Genomic DNA, 24,224 nt, shown 5'->3' with positions numbered 1-24,224 from the left:
TAATCCCAACACTTTGGGAGGCTCTGCTGTGGGAGGATCGCCTAAGGCCTGTAGTTTGAGAGCAACCTGGTCAACATTAGCGAGACCTCCATCTCTGCAAAAAAAAAAAAAAAGTTAAAAAAGAAAAGGAACAAACTAATGATAAACACAGCAACATGGATGAACTTCACAAACACTAAGCAAAAGAAGCCAGACACAAAAGGTTATATACTATTTGGCTCCATTTATATGAGGTTCTGTAAGAGGCAAAATGAATCTGTGATGATAGAAATTAGATCTGAGGTTGTTTGGGGTAGGAGGTAAGAGGGGAGACATTCTGGGACGATGGTAACTTACGTTTTGTTTTGTTTTGTTTGAGACGGAGTCTCACTCTGTCACCCAGGCTGGAGTGCAGTGGCATGATCCCAGTTCACTGCAACCTCCGCCTTCCGGGTTCAAGCAATTCTCCTGCCTCAGCCTCCTGGGTAGCTGGGACTACAGGTGCGTGCCACCACACCCAGCTATTTTTTTTTTTTTTTTTTTTTTTTTAGTAGAGATGGGGTTTCACCGTGTTTGCCAGGCTAGTCTCAAACTCTTGACCTCAAGTGATCCACCCGCCTCGGCCTTCCAAAGTGCTGGGGATTATAGGTGTGAGCCACCACGCCCGGCTCATTCTATGTCTTGGTTGCGGTGGTGGTCACACCGTCATGTGTATGTTTGACAAAACTCTTCAAAGTATGCACTTAAAATGCTTGCATTTTATTGTATGTGAATTATGCTTCAATATGGTAGAAAGAAAAAGAAAAACCCACAAAAGCTGGGCAGAAGATAGGCTGAGGAGAGTGTCATTGAACAGAAAGCCCTCTAGAGTCTGCTGCAGAGGCTTAGCTGAGACCAGATCCTGAACAGAGTAGAGTGCGGAGAGAGAGAGATTTGGGAATTGAATGATTTTGAAGGAAACTGTTGTATTTTAAAATCTCATATTTTTAAAAATTTCAAGTTATTAAATGTATTAAGGTGATCACTTTAAAGCCAGAATTAAGGAAGACAGAACTTTGATAAAATGATAATATTATTTAAAAATTAAGAAAGCACAGCTTCGAGTCACGAGCCTGCTTTTCTCGCCTGTCTGAATACTGTCCAGTACATAGATTCTATGGACTTGGAGCCCATCACCTCGCAAGAAGACCCCGTGCGCTACCACGAAGCTTGGCAGAAGCTCTGTAGTGCTCAGTGAGTAGAGTTCACTGCCTTGGGCGTCTGGGGTTCTTTTAGTTGGTTTTAATGAAAAAGTCCTCTGTCTTCATGTGCTAATGGTAGGTAATTGACTTGTTAAAATATTTTTTAATTATTGGAAAGACTACCTCCTGTCTGATTTAATCCTTTAAAAATGCAGTTTGTCATTATCATTGGATCTGAAAAGCTGTTTTGATTTTGATATTGTTTGCCATATGCGTCTATTGCTGAGGCTTATTTAACGATTTTTCATCCAGAACATTTGATGAGTACCCATCAGTAGAATCTCATAAATTGTTTTGGCAGCTGTTATTTATAATAGTAAAAACATTAGCAAGAGTTTCTGGTTCACCAGAACAGTTGAATATTACGGAGGCGTACACCTTCTTCTGAGTGTCTTGGTCAGTACGGCACACAGAGCTGATGAAGAAAGGCCCCCTTCTTAGGGGAGCATTTTAAGCCAAGAGGTAAAATAAATTATTTATATTAATATATGTATTTAAAATTATGGGCTGGGTACAGTGGCTTATGCCTGTAATCCCAAAACTTTGGGAGGCCGAGGCGGGAGGATTGCTTGAGCCCAAGAGTTTAAGACCAGCCCAGGCAACATAGGGAGACCCTGTTTCTACAACAAAAACAACAAAACCAGCTGGGTGTGTTGGCACATGCCTGTGGTCCCAACTCCTTGGGAGATCGAAGCTGTAGTGAGCTGTGATCACACCACTGCACTCCAGCCTGGGTAACAGTGTGAAACCCTGTCTCAAGAAAAAATAATTGTGGACAACTGAGTACCACAGATAGTGCAGGGGCAGTATTGCAGTTATGTGTACTATCTTTTTCCCTTGCAATAAGCATGTTCTTATGTTACAAGAAAAGTCCGTAGTTTTGTATGCAGTTTCTAAGTTCATAGTTTTTATTCATTGTATTTATTCATAGTATTTATTCATATTCGGACAATTCATTGTCCTAGTAGCACAATGTATGGGGTTAATTCATGGCTTCAGTGTCTTGGTAATGGCCCCTTAGGTGGTTATTGCAAGCTGGACTGGTAGAAAAGGGGAGTTGCCTTTGTGGTTTGTTCTTTTGTGCAGTGGAGTGCTGGTTCCAGGAGGATTTGGTGTTCGAGGAACCGAAGGAAAAATCCAAGCAATTGCCTGGGCTCGAAATCAGAAAAAGCCTTTTTTGGGTAAGGAGCTCTGCAGTGCAGTCTTCACTTGGAAAGAGTAGGAAAGAGTGGGGAATGGTGCCACATGGGAGCCGATGAACAAAGTGGGGGGATTACTGAAGCGCGCTGTCTTTGCGGATAGGAGCCCAAGTAGAAGCCTTCATGTTTCTCTTTGGAGACAAATTCAGTCTTTTAAAATGGAAAGCTTATTTATGCTTATGAGCTTACATGTAGATGTTGTGGAATTTTGAGAGAATGAATTGTGAATTCCTGTCCATTTAATGAACCCAGCTGTTTGCAGCACACGTGATGTTGAGTTTTACATCCGCTCACTTGGCACAACAGCTGACTGTAATTGGACAAAATGATTTTGGATGCCTCCTGGTGCTGTACATTTTAGTAATTTTCAACTTGAACAACTGTAAATAAAAAGAGAGGGTAAGAAAACTTGAATTTTAAAGTACTGAGGCTAGGCATGGTGGTTCACACCTGTAAACCCAACACTTGTGGAGGCTGAGGCAGGAGGATTGCTGGATCCCAGAAATTCGAGACTAGTGAGCCAAGATCGCTCCACTGCACTCCAGACTGGGCAACAGCAAGACCCTGTCTGGGAAAAAAAATGTACTGAATAGAATATCACTTACTTCTAAAATCAGATGACTTTGCAAATCTAGAATTTTCATCTACTTTACATGCAGTTTTTGAAATCTAATACAAGTAAAGTGTAACAGCAGAGGGTACTTGTTCATAGCGGGAAGTTAGGAGTTTGCGATTATACTTCTCCGAATAAAGGACACAAAGGCCATTGCGAGACTGCTGGGAAAAGTAGGAGCTGCCTTTTTAATGGAGCTTTGTTTGTTTTCCCCCCGACTGCAAGGTGTGTGCCTAGGAATGCAGTTGGCAGTAGTTGAATTCTCAAGAAACGTGCTGGGATGGCGAGGTAAGTGTGCATTAAGACACTCATCCAATTCCCACTTGTGTATTTCTGGAGGATATGAGGCCTGTTGCTGCCTAGGTGATCAGGAGCTTTGGAGAAGGGCAGGCCTGGGTTCCCAGCACCTCATGGTGTGCTGTAAGGGAGCTGCTTTGCCTCTGGAGGAACAGCATGGCTCCTCCACGCAGGAAGGAGGGAGCACAGCCAGACTGCCTCCTTTGCCTTCTGCCCCTGTGTTCATATTCTTGAGATTCTGTCACTTTGATCACCGTGGCCACCATCTTGAAGCTGGTGCCTGGTGAGAAGTTGTCGTCCTAAGTGAGGCTTGGGCAGTCATTATGAGAACCTGGGCTCTGGAGCTATTGAACCTGGGCTCAGATTCCAACCTTATCACTTATGGATGATTTTAAGCAAATTACTTAGCTTTTATGGGTCTCTGTTTTTTCTGTAAAATGGGAGTAATAATGGTATGCACATCACATGATTAAGGGAGATAATGTATGTAAATAGTCTCTAGCAGTGCCTGGAAAATAGGGAAATGCTCAGATAATATCAGCTCTTCGCCTACCTGTGTATTACTACGTGACAGACCTCCCTAAAATTCAGTGGCTCCCAACAGCAGTGACTTCTCAACTCAGTATTCTATGGTTTGGCTCAGTGCATGGGTTTTCGCTGCAAGTGGTGTAGTATCTGAGATCGCACACTCCTGCCTTCCTTTCAGCTGTGAGCTCAGCCCAGCAGGGACGTCAGGATGCTCCCTCCACCTAATGGCTCATCATTCGTTAATCCAGCCCAAGCTTCCTCACACAGGGCGGGCAGCTGGCTTCCAAAATGACAGGCCGACTGTGCAGGCACTTATCAGGCCTGCTGATACCACGTTGGCCAAAACAAGTCGTGGCCAAGCCCCGACTCAGTGGGGAGGGGAATACACATGGGTGTGAAGACTGAGCATGCTGCGTTGGGGCCACCCATGGACTAGTCCATCACAGCCCATTTATTCTCTGTAGCCCACCTGACAAATATTAGATTTTCAGAAAGACCTTGTAAATTCTGTGGAAAATAAACAAAGTAACCTGAAGGAATGTAAAAGCAGTTTGACTGTATAAAGTACAAGTGACTCTGGTGGCCAGCATATGGTTTAGGGCTGGGTTTCATTCACCCTTTCCCTGAGAGGCTGCTTCACAGTGACCTGGGAGTGTGGCCCAGTTTGGTAGACGGCATGCCCTTGAGTGCTGGCTTCTGAGTCCTGGGAGGCACTGTCTTACCACCCGCCACCCCAGAGCTGCCTTTCTGGGCTCCCTGGATCCTTCACAGCCGCAGACCTCTGCCTCTCACTTAGGTTCCCAAATAGATAGGTGCCTTGGTGATGAGCTTACACTTCAGTTGAGACTGGACCCTGGTTCAGGCCAGGAGAACAGTGCCCAGCATTCACACAGTAAAAGGAACTTGGTCCTTTGCTTTTTGGTCTTTAGTGGTTTTACTTTGGTTAGATGGTAAGTTCAATGAAGGATAGAAAGGTTGAGTTGAAATCAGTTAATTTCTGACTGAGCTATTGAGTGAAACAGTTGAGTTGGGCATTGTATTAGCTGCTGAAGATGAAAGAAGTATAGAAGAAATAGTACTTGTTCATCTTGGAGAGACAGAGTCTGAAACATTAAGACAATATAAAAACTTGGCTGGGCATAGTGGCTCAGGCCTGTAATCCCAGCACTTTGGGAGGCTGAGGTGGGTTGATCACTTGAGGCCAGGAGTTTGAGACCAGCCTGGCCAACATGGAGAAACCCCATCTCTACTAAAAATACAAAAATTAACCAGGTGTCGTGGTGTGCGCCTGTAGTCCCAGCTACTTGGGAGGCCAAGACATGAGAATCACTTGAATTCCGGAGGTGTAGGTTGCAGTGAGCCAAGATTGTGCCACTGCACTCCATCCTGGGTGACACAACGAGACTCTGTCTTAAAACACAAGCAAACAATATAAGAACTGTCACAGGCCGGGCGCAGTGGCTCATGCCTGTAATCCCAGCATTTTGGGAAGCCGAGGCAGGCAGATCACCTGAGGTCGGGAGTTCGAGACCAGCCTGACCAACATGGAGAAACCCCGTCTCTACTAAAAATACAAAATTAACTGAGCATGGTGGCGTATGCCTGTAATCCCAGCTCCTCGGGAGGCCGAGACAGGACAATTGCTTGAACCCGGGAGGCAGAGGTTTCGGTAAGCTGAGATCATACCATTGCACTCCAGCCTGGGCAACAAGCGTGAAATTCTGTCTCCAAAAAAAAAAAAACTGGCATAAAATGCAGTATCTAATTAAAAATTACTAGGTTATGCCATTAGTTTTGATTTCCCCATTTTGTACTGATTGACTTTCCAGAAAGAGTTATACTTAATGGAAAAAAAATCAGCTGTGTGTGGGTTGAGTATTTTATGTATTAAAAATGCTATTTATTGCTGGTCTGGTGGCTTGCACCTGTAATCCCAGTACTTTGGGAGGCCAACACAGGAGGATTGCTTAAGCCCAGCTGTTTGAGACTAGCCTGGGCAATATAGCCTTTGTCTCTCCAAAACATGAAAAAATATCAGCTGGATGTGGTAGTGTGCCCCTGTAGTTTGACCTTCTTGGGAGGCTGAGGCCGGCGGATTGCATGAACCTGGGAGTTCAAGGCTGCAGTGAGCTCTGATGGCACCACTGCCCTCCAGCCTGGACAACAGTGAGATCTCGTACGGGGATGAGGCCAGGGGGATGCTATCTTCAGTATTTATTATAATCAATGATCTTAAACTGAGGAGGGAAGTTGTGTTTAGAGCTTAGCGATGAAACTATTAATGACTTTTGTTTGTAACTGTTTTCATAAGTATTTTGGTATTTCAGATGCCAATTCTACAGAGTTTGACCCTACGACCAGTCATCCCGTGGTGAGTCAAGTGTTTGAACCTCCACAGGGCTTAGAAGGGTGTGGAAGGGGCGTTTATGAACGTGATTGATGATTAGAGACAGGAAGTGAGACCGCTTGAGTCCATCCCAAAGAACCCTGAGATAGGAAAAAGTTTTCGTTTTCATTATGTAATTCCTCCCTAATCTTTCCAATTGACCACAGCAAGTTTTTAAGACAGATACCAGCCCAGGAAACTGGAGGGGATTCCTGATTAAAATTATTCTCCATCCCTACTCCCCTCAACTCCCAGAACACGGTGTAGATGCTAATACGAGAGCCTGCATGTGTGCTTACTGTGTGCTAACCGCTGCTCTCACTGCTTTCATATGTCTATTACATATTAATTCATGGGATCCCCAGCCACAGTCCTGGGAGAACTGCTGGGGTGGAGCACTGGTTGGCTTAACCGTATCCAAAGCTCTTCCAGGCTGGTGTACCTTGCGTTAGATTTCATGCCGAAGGCGTGTGGCATTCTCAGCCTGCTGTACTGTTAACGCACATGGAGAAGGGATGATGCCTTTATTCATCTTTGAATTCCCAGACCAGGGTGACAGAGATGTAAAGGGAAGGGCACTTATTTACGTTTTTCAGCATTCAACAAATGTGGATGCGTACTATGTGCTGGGACTGCCCTTGTCACCGAGGACACCGTGCTAAATGAGATGGACAAGGTTCTTGATCTCACGGCACTTAGATAGCATCACTGTGTGTTTGTTGACCTGAAACTGAACTTTGCAGATACTAAGGCCTCAGGAGTGGACCAGCAGATGTTTTGCAAGCAGCATGGGGCTTTGGGGTCGGGAAGAGCAGGGCACAGAGAGCCTGGAGGTCAGAAGGTGCCTGGGAATGCTGGGTTGAGAGGTGGACTGGGCCATCAGTGTATGGCCCACCCAGTCCTCAGATGCTTGCTAAGCTGCAGGGTGCTAACTCTGCATCACTTGCCTTTGAGCAGTCATTGGGCTAGCTGGGACGATGACAGACATGTTAGGACACATCCAGTCTGTGTCTGTGCTACTGTATCAGTCTTTCTGAGGATGTGATGTTTACCGTCCACAGTGCTGGGGTGGGACTAGCCCGAGGAGGGGCTGCTGTGGTCCTGTCTGCAGATCAGGAGGACAGGCTGAAGGACAGAGCCTCCACCCAACCGAGGTTACAAATGCTAACTGGGAGACATTTTCTCCTGTGACAAAATGTCTCATAAGGAAAGCCTGGAGAATTAGAGCCTACTCATAAGCCTTTGCCACCCACTCAGCCAGGGAGGTTTCTCTCTAGCGGAAGCAGAGTTCTGTAGTTGGTGTCTGTTTTCTGAACATCTCCAGGTCGTAGACATGCCAGAACACAACCCAGGGCAGATGGGCGGAACCATGAGGCTGGGCAAGAGGAGAACCCTGTTCCAGACCAAGAACTCAGTCATGAGTAAGAGCTGCCTCGCGCTGGCCCAGCCTTTGGCTCTGCGCGCCCAGGACTTGTCTTAGGGTGGTGCCGTAGCTTCGAGGAGCAGGCTGGCTTTTTTTTGTTTCGTTCTTGCTTTTGAAGTTCTTTCTTTCCTCTCTTATTCATACCCTTTTAGGATGCACTGTAATAGCCATAGAAGCAGTGTGGGTCTTAGAAACGCCACTGGCGTGCAGTCAGACTCCTAGGCATGGGCGCCTCAACACAGTGAGGCACTGAGGTTACATTCATCCTTATTGGTTACTTTCCTATTAAAACCAGCCATATAAATTGCTGATGTTTGGCAATTTTGTCACACAAAATGGCAATTTCATATGATTCAGCCTAAGTAGATTCTGTTGTAATAATGCCATTTCATGCATCCTGATTTGCTTTCCAAGGCAGTTTTCTAGCAGCAAAGTGCCCACGCTTTACACTCACGTGCTTGAAGATGGTGGTGAGAGTCTTGTTTCTGTTATGGCTTTCTTTAGTGTTGTCAGAAAGAGTCAAAAGCCCAAGAATTAGTGTAAACTGTGCTGTTAAGAGCAGGTGACCTTAGCAGATTCATAGAAATAGCCCTCAAAAGACTTGGCTGTGTAGATGATGAAAAGTAAAGCGGGAAGGAGGATGTCTTTGTGAATGCATCATCCTGTGAGATAAAGTTCTCTACATCCAGCCCGTTTGTTTTGCCAGGGAAACTCTATGGAGACGCAGACTACCTGGAAGAGAGGCACCGCCACCGATTTGAGGTGAGGATTCCAGCTTGCTCCTGGTACTCTGGAAAGATTGTGAGCTGAGAGACCAGCAGAATTATTGTTCATGCCTCAACAGGTGAATCCAGTCTGGAAAAAGTGTTTGGAAGAACAAGGCTTGAAGTTTGTTGGCCAAGATGTCGAAGGAGAGAGAATGGAAATTGTGGAGTTAGAAGGTGATTATTCGGGCAGTTTTATTTAATGGAAAACTTAGTAAAGTTTTCTTGGCATATGGGAAAATATAAAAATGTTATCTTGTTGCTCCTGACCTAACAGAATTAGGAAGCAGCACTGTCTTGTGAGGGAAGGGGTCTTGATAAACATGGGGTCTGGACCCTGGAAAGTTCTTTTTGGTACATGGCCTTACTCAGGGAACCATTTAACTTCTGGCTGCAGTTTCTCCTTCTCCAAAATGCTTGGAGTTGGTACTAAAGCCGCTTCAGCCCTCTCCTGAACTGCAAGACTCAGTCTACAGAAGTCCCGGGAGCCAGGGTCTGGGATGGGACTCTGGACAGGAGGCCGTCAGCCAGGAGGGGACAGCACAAGCAGTGCTGGAGAAAGGGTGTCAGATCACTCATGCTTTGAGGTCACCTTTACCTAGATTGAAATGAGAAAGTCATTTTCAGATTATTTTAGGGCCTATGGAAACATGAAACATTTAAGCAGATTTTGTTCTTTTGCACTTTGAGCAAAACCTTCACAATGAAGCTGTTTCTTTTGAGTCTGTTTCAGATCATCCCTTTTTTGTTGGTGTTCAGTACCACCCTGAGTTCCTGTCCAGACCCATCAAGCCCTCCCCACCATACTTTGGCCTCCTCCTGGCCTCTGTGGGGCGGCTCTCGCATTACCTCCAGAAAGGCTGCAGGCTCTCACCCAGGTAGGTGCACTCTTTGCTTCAGTAATCCATTTGTCTTCTCTAGTCCTTTAGGTGGTAGCTGATTCATTACAGCAAAACGTCACAGTCGGTCATAAAAAAAAAAGCCACAGGCGCCTGGGGCGAAAGTTTCCTCTCCTTTCCCGGAGCTTTCTCACAGTGCTTCCCTGGCAGTGTTGGCCAGGTCCCCTTTCTGCAGCATCTGAGCTCTGGTGGTACTGACCAGATCACACTTGGCGTAGGACCCTCTGGCCCATGTTAAGGGGAACTAGTTATTCCTGGGAAGTAAGCCACAACCCAGGTAGGTTTATGTCCCATTGCCACCTTTATCCAGAACCAGTACTCAGAGTTGGTGGTAGGGTGTGTGACTGAATGTATATCTTTTGTATCTAGAAGAAGGAAATCCTTCTGTAGTTTCATACTAAATATATTATGTAGCAAACAGTCTTTCTGATTCCTGCCATGTGCAGACAAGTGTCCCTGTAGGAACTGTGGCTATAAAAACAGGGACGTAAAGTGAGTTTTTTGGTGGGAGATGATGCATAAACCATCTGAATTCTACAGGGACACCTACAGTGACAGAAGTGGAAGCAGCTCCCCTGACTCTGAAATCACCGAACTGAAGTTTCCATCAATAAATCATGACTGATCTTGTAGTGTAAGTGGTATTTTAAAGTTTTAGTTTTTTGCCGGGCGCGGTGGCTCAAGCCTGTAATCCCAGCACCGTTGGGAGGGCCTGAGGACGGGTGGATCACGAGGTCGGAGATCGAGACCACTTCTGGCTAACACAGTGAAACCCCGTCTCTACTAAAAATACAAAAGCTAGCCGGGCGACTAGGCGGGTGGCGGCGCCCCTGTAGGTTCCCAGCTACTCGGGCGGCGGGGAGGAGAATTGCGTGAACCCGGGAGGCGGAGCTTGCAGTGAGCTGGATCCAGCCACTGCATCCAGCCTGGGTGACAGGAGTGAGACTCCGTCTCAAAAAAAAAAAAAAAAAAAAAAGTTTTAGTTTTAAAAAAAAATGGTGATGGCACACTGCGATTACAAGAATATCGTGGAAGTTTAGGGCTGAAAATTTTTATCTGTCAGGAATGAAAGTGGTGAGGTCTTGAATATAATCCATAGGTTGAAAGAGAAAAGAAAGAAAGGAGTGCGGTCAGTGCGGGTATCAAATGGGCAGTCCTTCCTCCACATTGCTTTGCACCTCCCAGTCCTGCCCTGGGGATGACAGCTTGGGTAGCACAGTCACTGGGCAGTTGTCTCAATACTGATTACTACATTCTGGTGCCAGTCTGACCAGTTCTGGGGCTGGGGGTGGAGCGGGTCTGAATTCTTAGGCCCTATTGTTTGACGTAGCTAAAAATTTGGAGATCTTGAAGGAAGAGACAGATATGACAGTGTGGCACTTGTCATTTCTGCAGAGCCTCAGGTTTTCATCAGGAAGTACTTTAAAACTGACACTGCTTAGAGAACAGTTTTTTGTTGATTGCTGGTTATTCTGGAATTCCTTCAAAGTTGGAACAATTGCCAAACAGATGTCAAATGTTTGTCTGTTAAGTGACAGGACTTGTAGGTTCATAAAGTGCAATAACTGTGGGCACTGCCACGAAACGTAAATGTCCTTTAAGATAACTGTGTGGGCCGTGTTGGCAGAAGTATGCGTTCTGCTGGTGAGGTATCAAATGAGGAAGTGTCAGTCGGGAATCTGGGGTCTGGAAGGAGAACCAGGGGTATGGGTGTGGCCCCACTGCTCCTGCCCTAAGGCCTGGGCAGGGGGACCTCCCTGAATCCTGCACACAGTGTGTTCATCACCAGCGGGTCTCTGGTGCTGGGTCCGTGCCGGTCTGACCTGCTGATCACAGCTGTTTCCCTCCTGCCTTGGTTGGTTGACCCCTGTCCTGGGATAGCCTAAATAGGTTGTGGGTAGCATGAGAAGTTAGTGTCAGGAGGAGAGCCTGTGTGCTAGGTAAGCGTTGAACACAGATGGCCTCATGAACCCCCTGACCAGGGAGTTTGCTATAGGCTGTTTCACAGTCTAGGGAGCTGGTATAACAAGAATTGTTACCAGTAAAGGAGGCGGATATTTGGTCAGTTATATGGAATTCTGACTGCGTCGCCAGTGGAGAATTGCCCATTAGCGACACTGTGATGAGGTGCTGTGGAGAAAGAATGCTTGCATTGGGTGGTTGTAGAAGTCGATGTGTGAGGTCTTGAAAATGTGATTCTGTAGGAATTATAAATTTAGTGTCTAATTATTCCTGTTAGGCTCCTTCTACTGCTGTGCCGTGAAAAACAGGCTTCGTTTCCCATGGCAGCTGACTAGAAATTCTAACTTTTCTACTTTAATGTACATCATATAATTCCCACTTTTTTTTTTTCTTTTAAACAGGGATGATTCTTCAGGAGACCCTTCAGACTTGGGTAGAGTTTACAGCTTTGACTTTACACTCGGCTTTGGACACTTTCTTTAAATTATGTTTTTATTAAGATTATTTTATTATGCGGAAAGGTATTTGGGAAACTTGTCATTTGCATGTCCCATCATGTATACTGGCTCCTCTGTGGTGTCTGCCTGTTGCGTGACACTCTCCTTGCAGTTCTTGAGTTGCGGCAGACATCGGGATGGGAAGTGATGGTGGGTGGGGCTGCAGAGTGCCCCATTGGTCACCTGGTTTCTCAACTACCTCGCGTCATTGCAGATGCTAGCGCGTTGCCTGTCGCTTTCCCCTGGATGCCTAGACCGTTATAAAGTGTGCCACATGGACTTACTGAGCATGGAGAGAGGATTTTAGCTAGGATTCGGACACTTGGTGCTGGGAACCTCAGGGTGTTGCTTGCCACTAAGCCATGAAAACCAGAGACAAAATCTCTGTCCTGCCCTGAGTTGGGGGGATTCTCGGTGCCAACTGTGGCTGGTCCTCATCATCCAAAGGGATGGTCAGTTTGGTGTCCCATGAAACACCAAGATGTCTGTCTCTGAAGCGTGATTTTAAAACCCCCATGCCTGTGGCTGCGCTTCCTGTTGCTAGGGCTGGGAAGCACTCCTTGCATCAAGGGGTCACTTACAGAACAGAGTCTTTTGGGGAAACTTCCTCTAAAACCCTCTCATGTATAGACAGCTTTGACTCGAGGGTACATTTTTCTTCCAGGATGGTGTTACTGCAGTTGAAAGGGCAATATGAAATTATTTTCTTAATGTGACCTAACGATAGGCACAGCTGTGTGCTACTATATTCTGGCCGGACTCAGTGTGTACTCTAACTTAGGAAATAAATAATGCAGAACAAGAGACATGCTTTGCTTCTCATTCTGTTTATGTCATTGGCCAGATGGGAAGTGTCTGAGCACGGTGCTAGTGTGCCTGTGTGCGGTCACCTGAATTGTCCGTGCCAGGTGCTCCTGCAGGTGAGCAGCCTTGAGTCAGCAGACGACCTGAGAATTTGTTTAAAAACTAAGAAATGAGGCTTTCTTTTTAATAGGAACCAGAATTTTTCATAAAGCTTCAAATACGGGTTCTCAGCATGTAGAGCGAGATGAAAAGGTGCATGGGTGCTGTTTATGCTGCTTCATGACTGAGAAAGAGGAGGGATAAGCATGGTTTAGGAGGGTGGTCGTCTCCTCTGCCAGGCACTGGACGTGGGTACCCCATATACACAGCCAGTGAGCCGTGGGCCAGACTGTCTCCACCAGCAGAACTGCTTGTTATGGTACTTTGAGTGAGGCTGATCAAGCATAATTCTAACCTCTTCTCCCACCTGGTGGTACCAGGAGATAGTCTTCATTTTAAATTTTATTTATGTTTTTGAGTCATGGTCCAATCTGTTGCCCAGGCTGGAGTGCAGTGGCACAAGCACGGCTTGCTGCAGACCTCCTGGGCTCTTAAGATCCTCCCGCCTCAGCCTCCGAAGTAACTGGGACTACAGGTTCACGTCACCATGCCCAGCTAATTAAATTTTTTATATATAGAGAGAGAGACAGGGTCTCGCTGTGTTGGCCAGGCTGGTCTTGAACTCCTGGCCTCAGGGCGATCCTCCCACAGTGCAGGGATTACAGGCATGAGCCACTGCACCTGGTCACTAGCCTTTTTTTTTTTTTTTTTTTTTTTTTTTTTTTTTTTTTTTGAGATGGAGTCTCGCACTGTTGCCTGGGCTGGAGTTCAGTGGCGTGATCTCGGCTCACTGCAACGTCCACCCCCCAGGTTCAAGTGATTCTACTTGCCTCAGCCTCCCAAGTAACTGGGATTACAGTTGCCTGCCACCACGCCCATCTAATTTTTTTGTATTTTTAGTAGAGATGGGGTTTCACTATGTTGGCCAGGCTGGTCTCGAACTCCTGTCGTGATCTGCTCGTCTCGGCCTCCCAAAGTGCTGGGATTACAGGTGTGAGCCACCGCGCCTGGCCTTTTTTTTAAAAAAAACATTCCCCAAACTGAGGGTCTAACATGCCGATTGGTGACGTCATGGCTCTCCACAATGGTTGGGTGTGCGGGTGGCATGAAAAAGCCTCCCAGTAATTATGTTCCTGCCCCTACGTTTAAGATCACTTTGATCAGTTGTTAAGTGCTGGCCACAGATGTAAGGTTTCTGAGAAAAGAGATCCCAAATGACTCTCCAGGGCTCGCAAAACCCAAGCAGCCCTGCCAGCCTGGCTGTGGCAGACAGGATAGGGCTGAAGCTGGATTTACAGGAGGGCAACCTATGCCCAGTATTTACTGACCCGTCCCCTGAGGAGGAAAGCTGGTCACATTCCTCATTCCTTTCTTAATGTGACCTAACAATAGGCACAGCTATGCATAACTTCCCTTCAGTAACTTCCTTCAGTCCAGGGGGTCTGGGCAGGTTCTTAGCAGTCCGGAGCAGCTGGGCTGAAGCCTGACTTCACCCTTCCTTTGTAGAAATCTGTTTTCCCCGCAAAAACATTTCCAAGGATTATGGTCCCTGGACTAGCGCTTAGCAGTGGTACCGGGACTGTGGAAGGTGCTCAGAAACGCCAGTCCTCCACCTTCTTGAGTAACACATTTGAATAGTTTTCAAGCAGCCTTGGTGACCTTGGGGCAGCTCGGGGGGTGAGCAGCAGGAGTCTGGTAACCTGCCACAGTACAGGTGTCCGTGATCACACTGGTCCCTAGAACCAGCATGAATGGCAGCCGAGGCAGGGGTTGTGTGCTCTTTGCTAAGTGGGAAAACCAGGTCTCAGAGCAGTTGTGATGGCCCAGGAGATGTCACATGGCTGGTGAGCAGAGGGGCTGGGGGTTCCAAAGTTCTCATCTGTATCTGTTCTGTGGATATGGCCAGGGGTCTCAAGTTTTAGGGGATAACTGATGTGTGTTCTGTGGAACACCGGTCCTATGAAATGCCCTGTTCAACACGATTTGGTGATTTTCTGGTGGCTCAGACCCCAAATTTAGGAGTATCCTTAATTGTCTCACCGGCAGGTATTTATTGGGTGTCTACCACATGCCAGCCCTACCCAAACCCCTGTCCCCCAGAGCAAGTATTTAGTGGGGGAAACACCAAATACAAGCTACAGAGTGTGGCAGTTCATAGATGGAGAGCAAGGGTGGAAGTGAGCAGGGGAGTGGCAGTGCGGGGAGGTGGTGTCTTTAAAATAGGATGGGTGGGAAATTAAGCATGGACTTGAAGGTGGAGACAAAGGAAATAGGCTAGCGCAGAGGCCCCAAGGCAGGAGTGCAAATGAACAAGTTGGTGGGCGTGGCTGAAGTGGCTTGCACAAGGGGCGGAAGACATTGAGGTGGGGTGGGCTAGGTCGTGGAGAATCATGCAGGCCCTCGTTTGGGCTTTGCTCTTGAAGTGGAGATTTTGGAGGGCTATGGGCACAGGCGCAGCATGAGTGTGATCAAACTGGCTTTACAGCCTCTGGCTCGGCTGGTGGAGACAGCAGGAGAAACCAGAGGCAGGAAGCTGCGGGAGGTGTCTGGTTTTGTTTGTTTTAAGCTAATGGTCTTACTGGACCAGAGGGGTCTTGGAAAGGAACTGAAACCCTTAGTGTGAGGTGCTGCTCTGTGCCACAGCTGGCATAGACACAGGGCACTGGCCTGATGGTGGCAAAATGCCCCTGCCCCCGGAAATTGTCACTGTCTTATAGATGAAGAAACAAGCACAGAGGCATAGCACTTTGCCCCATGGTCCCTGGTCTTTAAGACACAGCTGGACTGGAGTGTGAGAGGCTGGGTTCCCTGCCTTTGCAGGTCTGTCCTCTGCCTCCTGGACAGAGGTGGGCTGGGCCTGGGACTCATGACCCTGCAGCATCTGACCGGCTGACCCAGTGTCCTAGAAAGAACCATTCTTGTCCCAGGTGCATGTAATTTATTAACGGAGCTTTGACAATCACAAGTTCCAGCAAGTCAGGGGTAGGGGCTGCAGGGTAGCTTCTTGCCCTGTAACCACAGTCACCAAATATGCCTCACCATCTGTGAGGGGCTTTCCTGGAACGACAGACTCCCTTCTGGCACTGTCCAGCCAGCTGGAGTCACAGGCCTCAGCCTGGGCCAAATTAGCATTTTAGGGAGAGGGACAATCCATGTTCTTTCTAAAAGAAAGGTCGTTTGGGGACAGGGCTGAGAGCAATTTCTTGGCTACACAGACTGGGGGCTGTCAGGGTTGAAACCACATGGGCTCATGTGTCATGTTGAAGGAGCCCCTGTCCGCCTCTCAGCAGCCTGCATGGGCTTTACTGGGTCGGCCTTAGGCTCAAACAGGAAATTCCTGGGTCTCAGGTGGAGAGCGCCGCGCCATCCTGCCTGCTCTCCAGGGCCCTCACAGGACACAGCAGGTGCAGGACATAGGCCCGTGCTGCTGCAGCTGCTGCTGGAGCTGCTCCTTCTCCATCGTCAGCACCTTCACCCTCTCCTCCAGCTTGCCCAGCTCCACCAGCCATCTCTGAGGGGACATGGGAAAAGCATGTGGCCAAGCCCACCTGGTCTCGGGCCTGTCCATCCTCCCCTCCACCTGAGGCCAAACTGAGGGAGAAAGGGAAAGCCCGGGAACCTGGGAGCTTTCTCAGCTAGGGGGAAAGTCAGGCCCCTTGGCCTGCTGCCACCTTCAACCAGGAAGGTTGGAAGCTGCCGGCTGCCAACCCTGGAAGGGAGCCTCCTGCATGCTGAGCCCGCCATGTCCCTCCTCACTGTTGGCCCTCTTGTCCTCCATTCTCCGTTTCCCTCTTGAAAAAGCTCTTCCTTGGGACTGTGTCCTGCCCCTCCGCCCCTTTAGGGCCTCCCCTAAAATGCAGTGTATAGTCCTTGGGGTTTTCTGGTGATGGCTCAACATTCTAATCTCCCTGCTCCCTCAGCCACTCACGATCGAGTGCGTTAACTGCCCAAGTAGAGGGTGAGGGGTTTCAGGCACCTCTGAAAAGGGGATACTGCATAGATTTTTTTTTTGAGGTGTCTCGCTCTGTCACCCATGCTGGAGTGCAGTGGTGCAATCTCGGGTCACTGCAGTCTCTGTCCCCGGGATTTGATTGATTAACCAGACTCAGCCTCCCGAGTATTTGGGACTACAGGTGCCCGCCACCATGCCTGGCTAAGTTTTATATTTTTAGTACAGACGAGGTTTCATCATATTGGCCAGGCTGGTCTTGAACTCCTGACCTTGTGATCTGTTCACCTCATCCTCCCTAAGTGCTGGGATTACAGGCGTGAGCCACTGAGCCCAGCCACTGCATAGATTTTTAAAAGGAGAGGGCCTGGGCCTCTTCCCACCAGCTGCCTACCCGTGGAATACGGGATGTAGTGTGATTTTAATCCAACCCCTTGGGTTAAACAGGGTGATGCAGGGCCCAGGGAACCATGGTGGCTTGCCCTGGGCTGCTCTGTGTGACTGAAGGGGCCTGGGGTCAGCTTTGCCCCACCCCACCCACTGGCCTCAGCTTCCGTACCTGCCTGCACCACTCCTGGATGGCGCTGGCGGACAACGGGCCCTGGATACTCCCGTCGCGCCGCAGAAACACCTCCCCCTGGTCTGTCTGGTAGAGTTGCGGCTGGCTCTGGGCCTTGGGGGTGTGCACGGTCAGGCGGATCACCTTGGGAGGGGCAACAGCAGCTCTGGAGGCGCCGCCTCTCATGGTCGGCAGCCCCCATCCTGCCAGGCCGCTCAGCATTGCTCACTGATTCCTTAGGGCAGGCCGTCAGGGCTGGCACAGGGGCCATCACCAGCCCCTTCTCCTGTGGCCCCCGGTCCCGTCCCTGCCCCAGCACTGCCTGGCAGGAGCACAGGCCATCGTCTTGTTGAGTGATGACAGATGACAGGCCTGGAGGCCCTCCTGTCCTGCAGGCTCACCTTGAGGGGGACGCTGGTCTCTGAGGTGCTGATCACAGGGACGAAGGTCAGAGTGTAGGCATCAGGAAAGACCTGAGGCTTGAAGCCCTGCAGGATAGAGTCCACCAGCAGGCGTGCGCGGTCCTCATCACGGTGGCTGCAGTGGATGCCCCGCACCAGGCCGCTGTCCTCCACTCCCACGAGCAGGCTGCCGCCCTCGCTGTTGAGGAAGGCGCACACATAGCGCCGCACATGGTGCTTGAAGGCCAGGCTCAGGTACTCGCCGCTGCCCCGCTTGAACTCCATGTTGCGGGTCTCGCTGCCCAGGAAGGCACCCTGGAAGAGCTGGTCCTTGCCCACGATCTCCTGGTGCACAATGGCACTGTCAGAGCACACACCACTGGGCCGGCCCTGGCAGCTGTGCAGCTTCCAGGCCTGGGGCCTATCAGGCAGTGTGTGTGTAGGCCAGGCGGGCAGCGGGACATCAGAGCCTGGGCTGGGGCTGGGGCTCAGGCCACTGTCCTCCTCCTCCTCCTCCTAGGGTGGGAGTCAAGAATGAGTGTATGAGTGTAAGGGTCAAGCCAGAAAATGGGAGCCCTGACCTTGAGAAGGACTGCAAGAACCCCCGTCCGGCCCCTGCTGCAGCCTGACTCTCATGGGCATCCTGATGCCCCTCACCAGGCTGAGGGGCCTGGTGCTGCCCACCCTCCTGCAGCTGAGGCAGGAAACCCTTGCTGGATTGAGGGTTCCTGTCAGGGCTCCTTTCCCTGCCGATCTGGGCCCTTCCCAGGTGAGCTGTGGGATGCCTGGTGAGGAAGAAGAGATTTCTGCTTCCCAGGGCTGGGTGCTGGGACACGTGTGGGCCCATTTTTTCTTACTTGGGTTGCAGACAGGCCCCTGAGGCCCAGAGCCAGATCATTCCAGCAAGTATCTCAGCACCCTGTGACAGAGCTGCAGGACCCTGAATGGAGAGGGACTCCCAGGTACCCACCTACTTACTGATTTCAAACCTTTGCCCACTACTTTCTGGGCTATTAACAAGTCCGTCCTAATCTCCACTTCCTTCTGCACCTCCTGAATCACCTTTCGTGGTTTGGGCTCTGCTCGAGGGCTCGGTGTGAGCCTCCTCGGGGCCAATTCCTAGTCTGGGCCTCCTCAGCCAGCCCCTCTCTGACCTCCCTGCTTCCAGGCTCACCCTTTCCTGTCAACCCTCCTTAGTGATGTTAACTTCAAGGCAGATTGTTACTCCTCACAATCCTTTCATGAGCGGGGGTTGGGGTGAGGAGACCAGGGCACCTCCCTACCAGCCCTGCAGCTCCCCAGAGAAGTGGAATTGATCAGTCTTAGAAACAGGATAAACCTCATACAAATGTGAAACTGAGTTGAAATGTAAGCCACAGAGCCTTTTAGTTCTGCAACAGTTTAAACACCATCATTTTCACACCAAAAGAAAAAGAAACCAAAATCACCTGTCTCGTGGAGTGACCTACCCTAACGTCCCATGTCCCACCCAATAAAGCCAGCGGTTCATCCTTGCCTTGGATGATAGCCGTGGTGACCTGGCCCCTACCCTACCTTCTGGCCCAACTTCCTTCCTTAGCACCCCCTGCAGCCTTTAGTGGGAGCTCCAGGGCCACCAAATGGTTTGCCCTTCTGCAGACACCACAGTCCCTCTAAGCCCCCAGGTTCCTCTGCATATTCTGTGTCCCTGGCCTGGAATGTCCTCCCCCACAAGTTCCTGTCCAACGCCCTAAGTCACAGCCTGGATTTCACTTCCCCTGTGAATCTGTCCCCAGAGAGCAGGGCGAACCTTCCTGTGTCCTCTCACAACTCTGAGCGCAGCCACCTTGCAGCTCTGTGGGTGGCTGTCCGGCTCTGGCCACAGATGCAGGGCTCCTTGGGGGCCTGGCTGGGCCTCTCATCCCTGCCTTAACTCCTGGCACAGAGGGGGTATTCATGATTGTTAATTGAACAAATGAGTTGGGCCAAGGGGAAAATCAGGGCCCCTGTGTCTTCTAGGGTCTCCCAGGCCCAGAGGCTGGAATGCAAAAGGACCCAAGGAGGAGGCCCCTCGCGGCCTTTCTTCACACAAGCATCGGGCTTGAGGCAAACTCAGTGTCTTTCCCAGAGAAAGCTGGCAGTACCAGCGGCAAGCCATGGTCATTTGAGTAGCAGCCCCCAAGTCTGCAGATTTGTCCCTGCTTCCCCAGAGACACCCCTCCGTCCCCACTCTGCAGGCCACTCCCACCCAGAGTCTCTCCCTTGGGGTGAGGCTTTGGAGCTTGCTTGGGAAAAGTCCCACTTACCTCTCTGTGGCTGAAGGGCCCTTGGGCCTCACTCAATAGCAGCTCCTTCCCACGGGCTGCCAGCTCCTTGAGGATTAGGTGCTCCTCCAGGGCCGTCTGCAGGCGCCAGGGGAGGGAGGCCAGGGTGTCCCTGCGGACAGTCACCTGCACCAGTGCATAGGCCTTCCGCGGCCGCCTCACCACCTCGATGTGCTCCCGCGCCACCGGCATCTCCAGCCGCTCCAGGGTGTCTCGCAGCAGGCAGGCGAGCACCGGCACTGAGAACTGGGGGTTCAGATGGCCCACATAGAGAGTGTGCGCCGAGGGAGCCTCCTCGAGGTCAGAGTACTCAGTCAGGGACTGCTCTGCGGGGAGCTCTGGCAGGGACTCCTCACCCCAGCACTCCGTGAAGGGCTCTGACACCTGTGTTTGCACCGATCTCTTCATGGGGGTCATGGGAAGGCTCTCCCTGGGAAGGGGTTCCAGGATTCCTCACTGCTGGCTGCTTCTCCCAGGGTCTGTGTTTTCAGTGTGGCTTAAGGGCTCCCAGAGGACTCAGGGAGTGTCCCGGCTCCTGGGAGGCACACAGATTGGCAGAGGCTGGGCAGGGCCAGAGAGAGGGAGGGCAGAGGGCAAGCAGGAAAGGGCCTGCCACCCACCTGAGGCCTAGGATGGGAAAGCAGAGTCAGGTGGACTGAGCAAGACACAGGGCCTGTGGGAAGACAGAGGATCTGCGCAAAGAGTGGCAGAAGGGACCGGAACTCAGGTCTCTGAGAGCTCCACGATTTCAGTGGCCCCAGGGGTCCTGTCTTCCTTCCCCAACCCACCGGCTAGGGGCCTCCTAGGTACCCTCAGGGTTTCCTGCCTACCAGAAGGTCACTCCTGCCTCCAGGCAACAGAGAAACCCTTTAAAAAGGGCCTCCTGGAGAAGAGGCCTTAACCCAGGACTCTAAGGACTGGCTGGTGGCCCCATTGTAGCTTCTCTGCCTGTTCCAAAACCCAATGTGAGGCCATCGGGGGCTCTGAAACTAGGCAGCGCTGGGGCAAAGGCTTTTAGAGCAGACGATCTTATGCTTTTTGGCACACTGATGAAAGCTATGGCCTCTCAGAAAATGGCCTTTACATATAAACATTTAACTTAAGGGGGCTCCTAGACCGTAAGAACTCCTAGTCTAGAATGAGTCCTCCATTTTTGGTCCAGAGAGCAGAGGTCAAGAGGAACAGAATGAGGGTTAGAGTTGGTGCCCTGGTGCTCCCCACCCCAAGTCCAGGGAGCCTCTGTCCTGAGCTGTGCACATATGTGCACACACCAGTCCCTCTACTGCTCCCCACACACCCAGCCTGCATCTTCTCAGATGGAATCCTTGAGGCTGTCGGCCTGGCGGCATTCAGGTCAAACAGGAAGAGGAGGATAGGAGAGGCCTATGACCTTCATGTCCTGGTGGCTCCTGTGGGAGCATGGGAGGTGCCTGCCTTGAGCTCCCATAGCCCCCCGACCCCGGCCGGTAGCTCTCAGGGCACTTGAAGGCTTGGTACAGGGACAGCCAGAACCAGGGTTCTGGGCGGGGCCTGCACAGCTACCTTTGTGATCTCATGAGGCTCAACAATGCCTTCTTGGCCAGCCACAGGCAGGCCGGGTGTGGGAAATCCAACAGGAAAACTCAGCTCCCTGTGGGCCCCACCACACAGTGGAAGCAGACCCAGCAGCCCACCCACCATGCAGTTTGGCTGTGGGACTCCCTTCCCCTGACAGCTTCCAGAATTTGAGAGCTGAAGACACTTCCCCCGCTCTGTGATGTCTCTGCAGGCTCCAGTTTCCATGCAGGTCACCTGTTGCCACCTCTTTCAGCGCTGCTGCCTTCCTCCACCTCCCTCTTCAGTCACCAATCCCAGGCTCTACTGAGTGCTGACAGGGCCCTGCTGCTCCCAAGATGGAGCAGGAGGCACATGGAGGGCTCCAGGGCTCCCCCTGAGGCCAGGCCCTTCTCTGTGCTGGAGACAGAGGCTGCTGTCCAGAAGAGTCCTGAAAAATAGGTCAGGCACAGCTATCTTTGGAAAGATGAGGTTGTTACCTGCTGTTTGAGAAACCAAGACATGGGGGACACACAGCCTTTATCAGCACAGGACTGACCAGTGCTCATCATTCTGCAGAAGGCTGGCAGCACTTGCCCACACTGCTTCTGAAAGCCCCGACTGGGGGCAGTAAGGACAGGGCCAGAGTTAGATGCTTCAACTAAGGAAGCTGTTTGACAGCGTAGAGAAGTTGCCTTCCTTGTAAGCAGCCTTTCTGAAGATGTTACCGAATGTTTGATTCCTAGGCAGTAGTTTGGGTAGGGCACTCAAGAAGAGAGGCTATGGTGTGCAGGGAAGAGAGGGGCACAGGCCTCAACTGGTGGCAGTGCGAGGCTCTGGGGAGAGTGCGTTCGGTGCCTTCTCCTTGCATGCCTGGGCAGCAGCCAGGTTGGACTTGGCTCTGTGTCCACAGCTCTTAGGGTTAGAGAATGAAGGCTCCAAGCTCCCCCTGCCTCACCCCCTCTCCCTCAAGCCTTTCTTGCCTCTGTCATCCATGAGGTGCCCTCACAGCAACTGAGGCTGTAGCTGTTTTGAGATGGCTAACTCAAGTCGTGTTGAACTGTGCAGACACAGCTGGCCAGGAGAAGCACCTTGACAGACGAAACACCTGAACAGGACCGGAGGCGTTCTCCCTACTTACCTAGAGGCCTTGCTATTGGGTGGCTGATCTGTATGACATTTCCCAAATTGACTTCAGTGCAGAAGCTTTCCCCACTCTTCCTGGCAGTGTCTTTAAGCCACTGCATCACGTATTTCTCTGGCGCCTTTAACAGCCTTCTGTGAGCTGAATATCAGTTCTACTTCGTTTTGGAGATGGGGGTAAAAATTGTCTTTCATGGTAAGCACTAAATACATTTATGAACCATCTTTTAAATACATAAATATAAGATGACGGTTATTTACGGTGTCTCTGGCTCTCTAGTATTGGGTCATAGTATTAGAAAGTATAGGTCCTCTGCAGGCAGCTCGGGGTGGTGGGTTCCGAGCTGGGGGATAAGCAGCCCCGCTAACCCTCTTGCTGGACGTCTGTGACCTCACTGACAAACCTCATCTTGAACTGAAGGAAAAAAACCCTAGAATTTAAGCCTCTTTATGAATGTGAGGTGGGGCCCAAAGATGAGGGTCAGAGAGCTGAGCCACTGTGGACGGCCTCTTTTCATGTTATCTGGACAGTGTCCACTGGGTGGCCCACATGGCCACAATACCTGAGCCCACAGCAGGGATGCCATCCCCTCTTCACAGCTCCCACGTCACAGTCTGTGCTGTTTGCCCAGGAAGGTTAGTCAAGGGGCAGAGGGATAGGGAAGAGGAATAAGCCCAGCCAGGTGCAGGAGAGAACAAGGATGATCAAGAAGAGTGAACTCTGGGGAGGGGAGTTACAGACACAGCTTTCCAGGTCCTGGGACCCACATCACTCCAGCCTCCCTTGGTCTCAAGCCCTCCCCGGCGTGCTGCCTTCAGCCTGAGGATCTCCACCTGGCTTCTGACAGGGCCCAGCTCCAGCTACTGCAGAGTATCTCTGACTTGAGTGGCTCCATCCTAGTGTCTGTGCCCTGGGTACTGTGGGCTGCCAGCCTCTGTGGGCACCTGCGGTCGCTTTGGCACTGCACAGAGCCACAGTTCTGATGCTCAGCTGTGACTGCCCCTGGGCTGGAGGCCGGAAGCTGTGGCGCTGCCCTGATGGAATGTGGTGGCAAGACCATGTCCAGTGACTCAGGGTACTTAGGTAAAGAGGCTGCAAAAAGCTGAGGGCTGCTGAGGGAAGAAGTGTCGGGAACCTTTTCTCAAGGTTTCCCACACTTTTCGTTTTGGTGGTAAAGAAGGAGGGATTCACCTTCAGGCTCTTCCCAACGAGGGAGTATAGCACCAGTGTGAGGGCAGGAACAGTGTGTCCATTTGGCCCACCAGTGCTACACCTCAGGGATCGATCTTAGGGAGTCCCACAAGACCCTCACAAAGAGTGTCTGGACAATGCAGTCCATGGCCAGGAGGCAGGGAGGAGCCATGGCTGGGGAGGGCAGAGTGTTCCAGAAAAATGCCCTGCCCTCCCGTGGATTCGGCCTTAGGTGGGGCCTAGAGCTCTGGTACCTCCCCAGGTGTTTGGTGTTTCCCTCCTGAGCTCAGCACAAAGTCAGTGTCATCTCCCTGTCCGAGCATTGAGGGTGAGCACATGAAGCTGGTGCCACGAGACCTCTGTCACCTGTGCCTTTCCACCTGGTGGGCTACTGGACTGCTGGGGTTCATGGAGCGGTCTCTCCAACACTGCAGCATGTGTGCGCTGGGTCTG

At 50.6% G+C, this 24,224-nt stretch overlaps 2 protein-coding genes across 12 annotated transcripts in view; one reads left to right on the top strand and one right to left on the bottom strand.

The window, feature by feature from the left end:
* CTPS1 (CTP synthase 1) overlaps positions 1 to 12,594 on the top strand; it is a 34,107-nt gene extending 21,513 nt beyond the window's left edge. For 4 of the 5 annotated variants that reach the window (XM_017873259.1, XM_017873260.1, XM_017873261.1 and 1 more), the window contains exons 10-19: positions 1,124 to 1,212; positions 2,307 to 2,401; positions 3,258 to 3,320; positions 6,185 to 6,228; positions 7,568 to 7,664; positions 8,373 to 8,428; positions 8,511 to 8,607; positions 9,164 to 9,308; positions 9,870 to 9,963; positions 11,693 to 12,594. In XM_017873259.1, coding sequence (XP_017728748.1) covers positions 1,124 to 1,212; positions 2,307 to 2,401; positions 3,258 to 3,320; positions 6,185 to 6,228; positions 7,568 to 7,664; positions 8,373 to 8,428; positions 8,511 to 8,607; positions 9,164 to 9,308; positions 9,870 to 9,954 — 771 coding nt within the window. In that variant the 3' untranslated portion in view covers positions 9,955 to 9,963; positions 11,693 to 12,594. The remainder of the gene's footprint in view (positions 1 to 1,123; positions 1,213 to 2,306; positions 2,402 to 3,257; positions 3,321 to 6,184; positions 6,229 to 7,567; positions 7,665 to 8,372; positions 8,429 to 8,510; positions 8,608 to 9,163; positions 9,309 to 9,869; positions 9,964 to 11,692) is intronic. The other variant, XR_001885822.1, reaches the window with a different exon arrangement.
* A 3,020-nt stretch (positions 12,595 to 15,614) lies between these two features.
* On the bottom strand, positions 15,615 to 21,422 carry SLFNL1 (schlafen like 1). Of its 7 annotated transcripts, XM_017873269.1 has the most exons (7): positions 21,201 to 21,393; positions 20,524 to 20,530; positions 20,260 to 20,438; positions 19,886 to 20,149; positions 17,601 to 18,116; positions 17,200 to 17,343; positions 15,615 to 16,202 (listed from the first exon to the last, which is right to left on the bottom strand). In XM_017873269.1, exons 4-7 carry the CDS (start codon positions 20,093 to 20,095, stop codon positions 16,080 to 16,082), a joined length of 993 nt encoding a protein of 330 aa, XP_017728758.1. In that variant the 5' UTR covers positions 20,096 to 20,149; positions 20,260 to 20,438; positions 20,524 to 20,530; positions 21,201 to 21,393; the 3' UTR covers positions 15,615 to 16,079. The 7 variants fall into 7 exon arrangements, with proteins under 7 accessions (XP_017728758.1, XP_017728753.1, XP_017728754.1 ...); XM_017873264.1 differs by having other exon boundaries at positions 19,886 to 20,438; positions 20,524 to 20,595; positions 21,201 to 21,394; XM_017873265.1 differs by having other exon boundaries at positions 19,886 to 20,438; positions 21,201 to 21,394.
* Positions 21,423 to 24,224: the final 2,802 nt, after the last annotated feature.

The sequence above is a fragment of the Rhinopithecus bieti genome, unplaced genomic scaffold (assembly GCF_001698545.2).
Source record: "Rhinopithecus bieti isolate Rb0 unplaced genomic scaffold, ASM169854v2 scaffold_6907, whole genome shotgun sequence".
Taxonomy (NCBI): domain Eukaryota; kingdom Metazoa; phylum Chordata; class Mammalia; order Primates; family Cercopithecidae; genus Rhinopithecus; species Rhinopithecus bieti.
The sequence above is the reverse complement of the archived record's forward strand: the minus strand, read 5'-3'. Positions and strand labels throughout refer to the sequence as shown.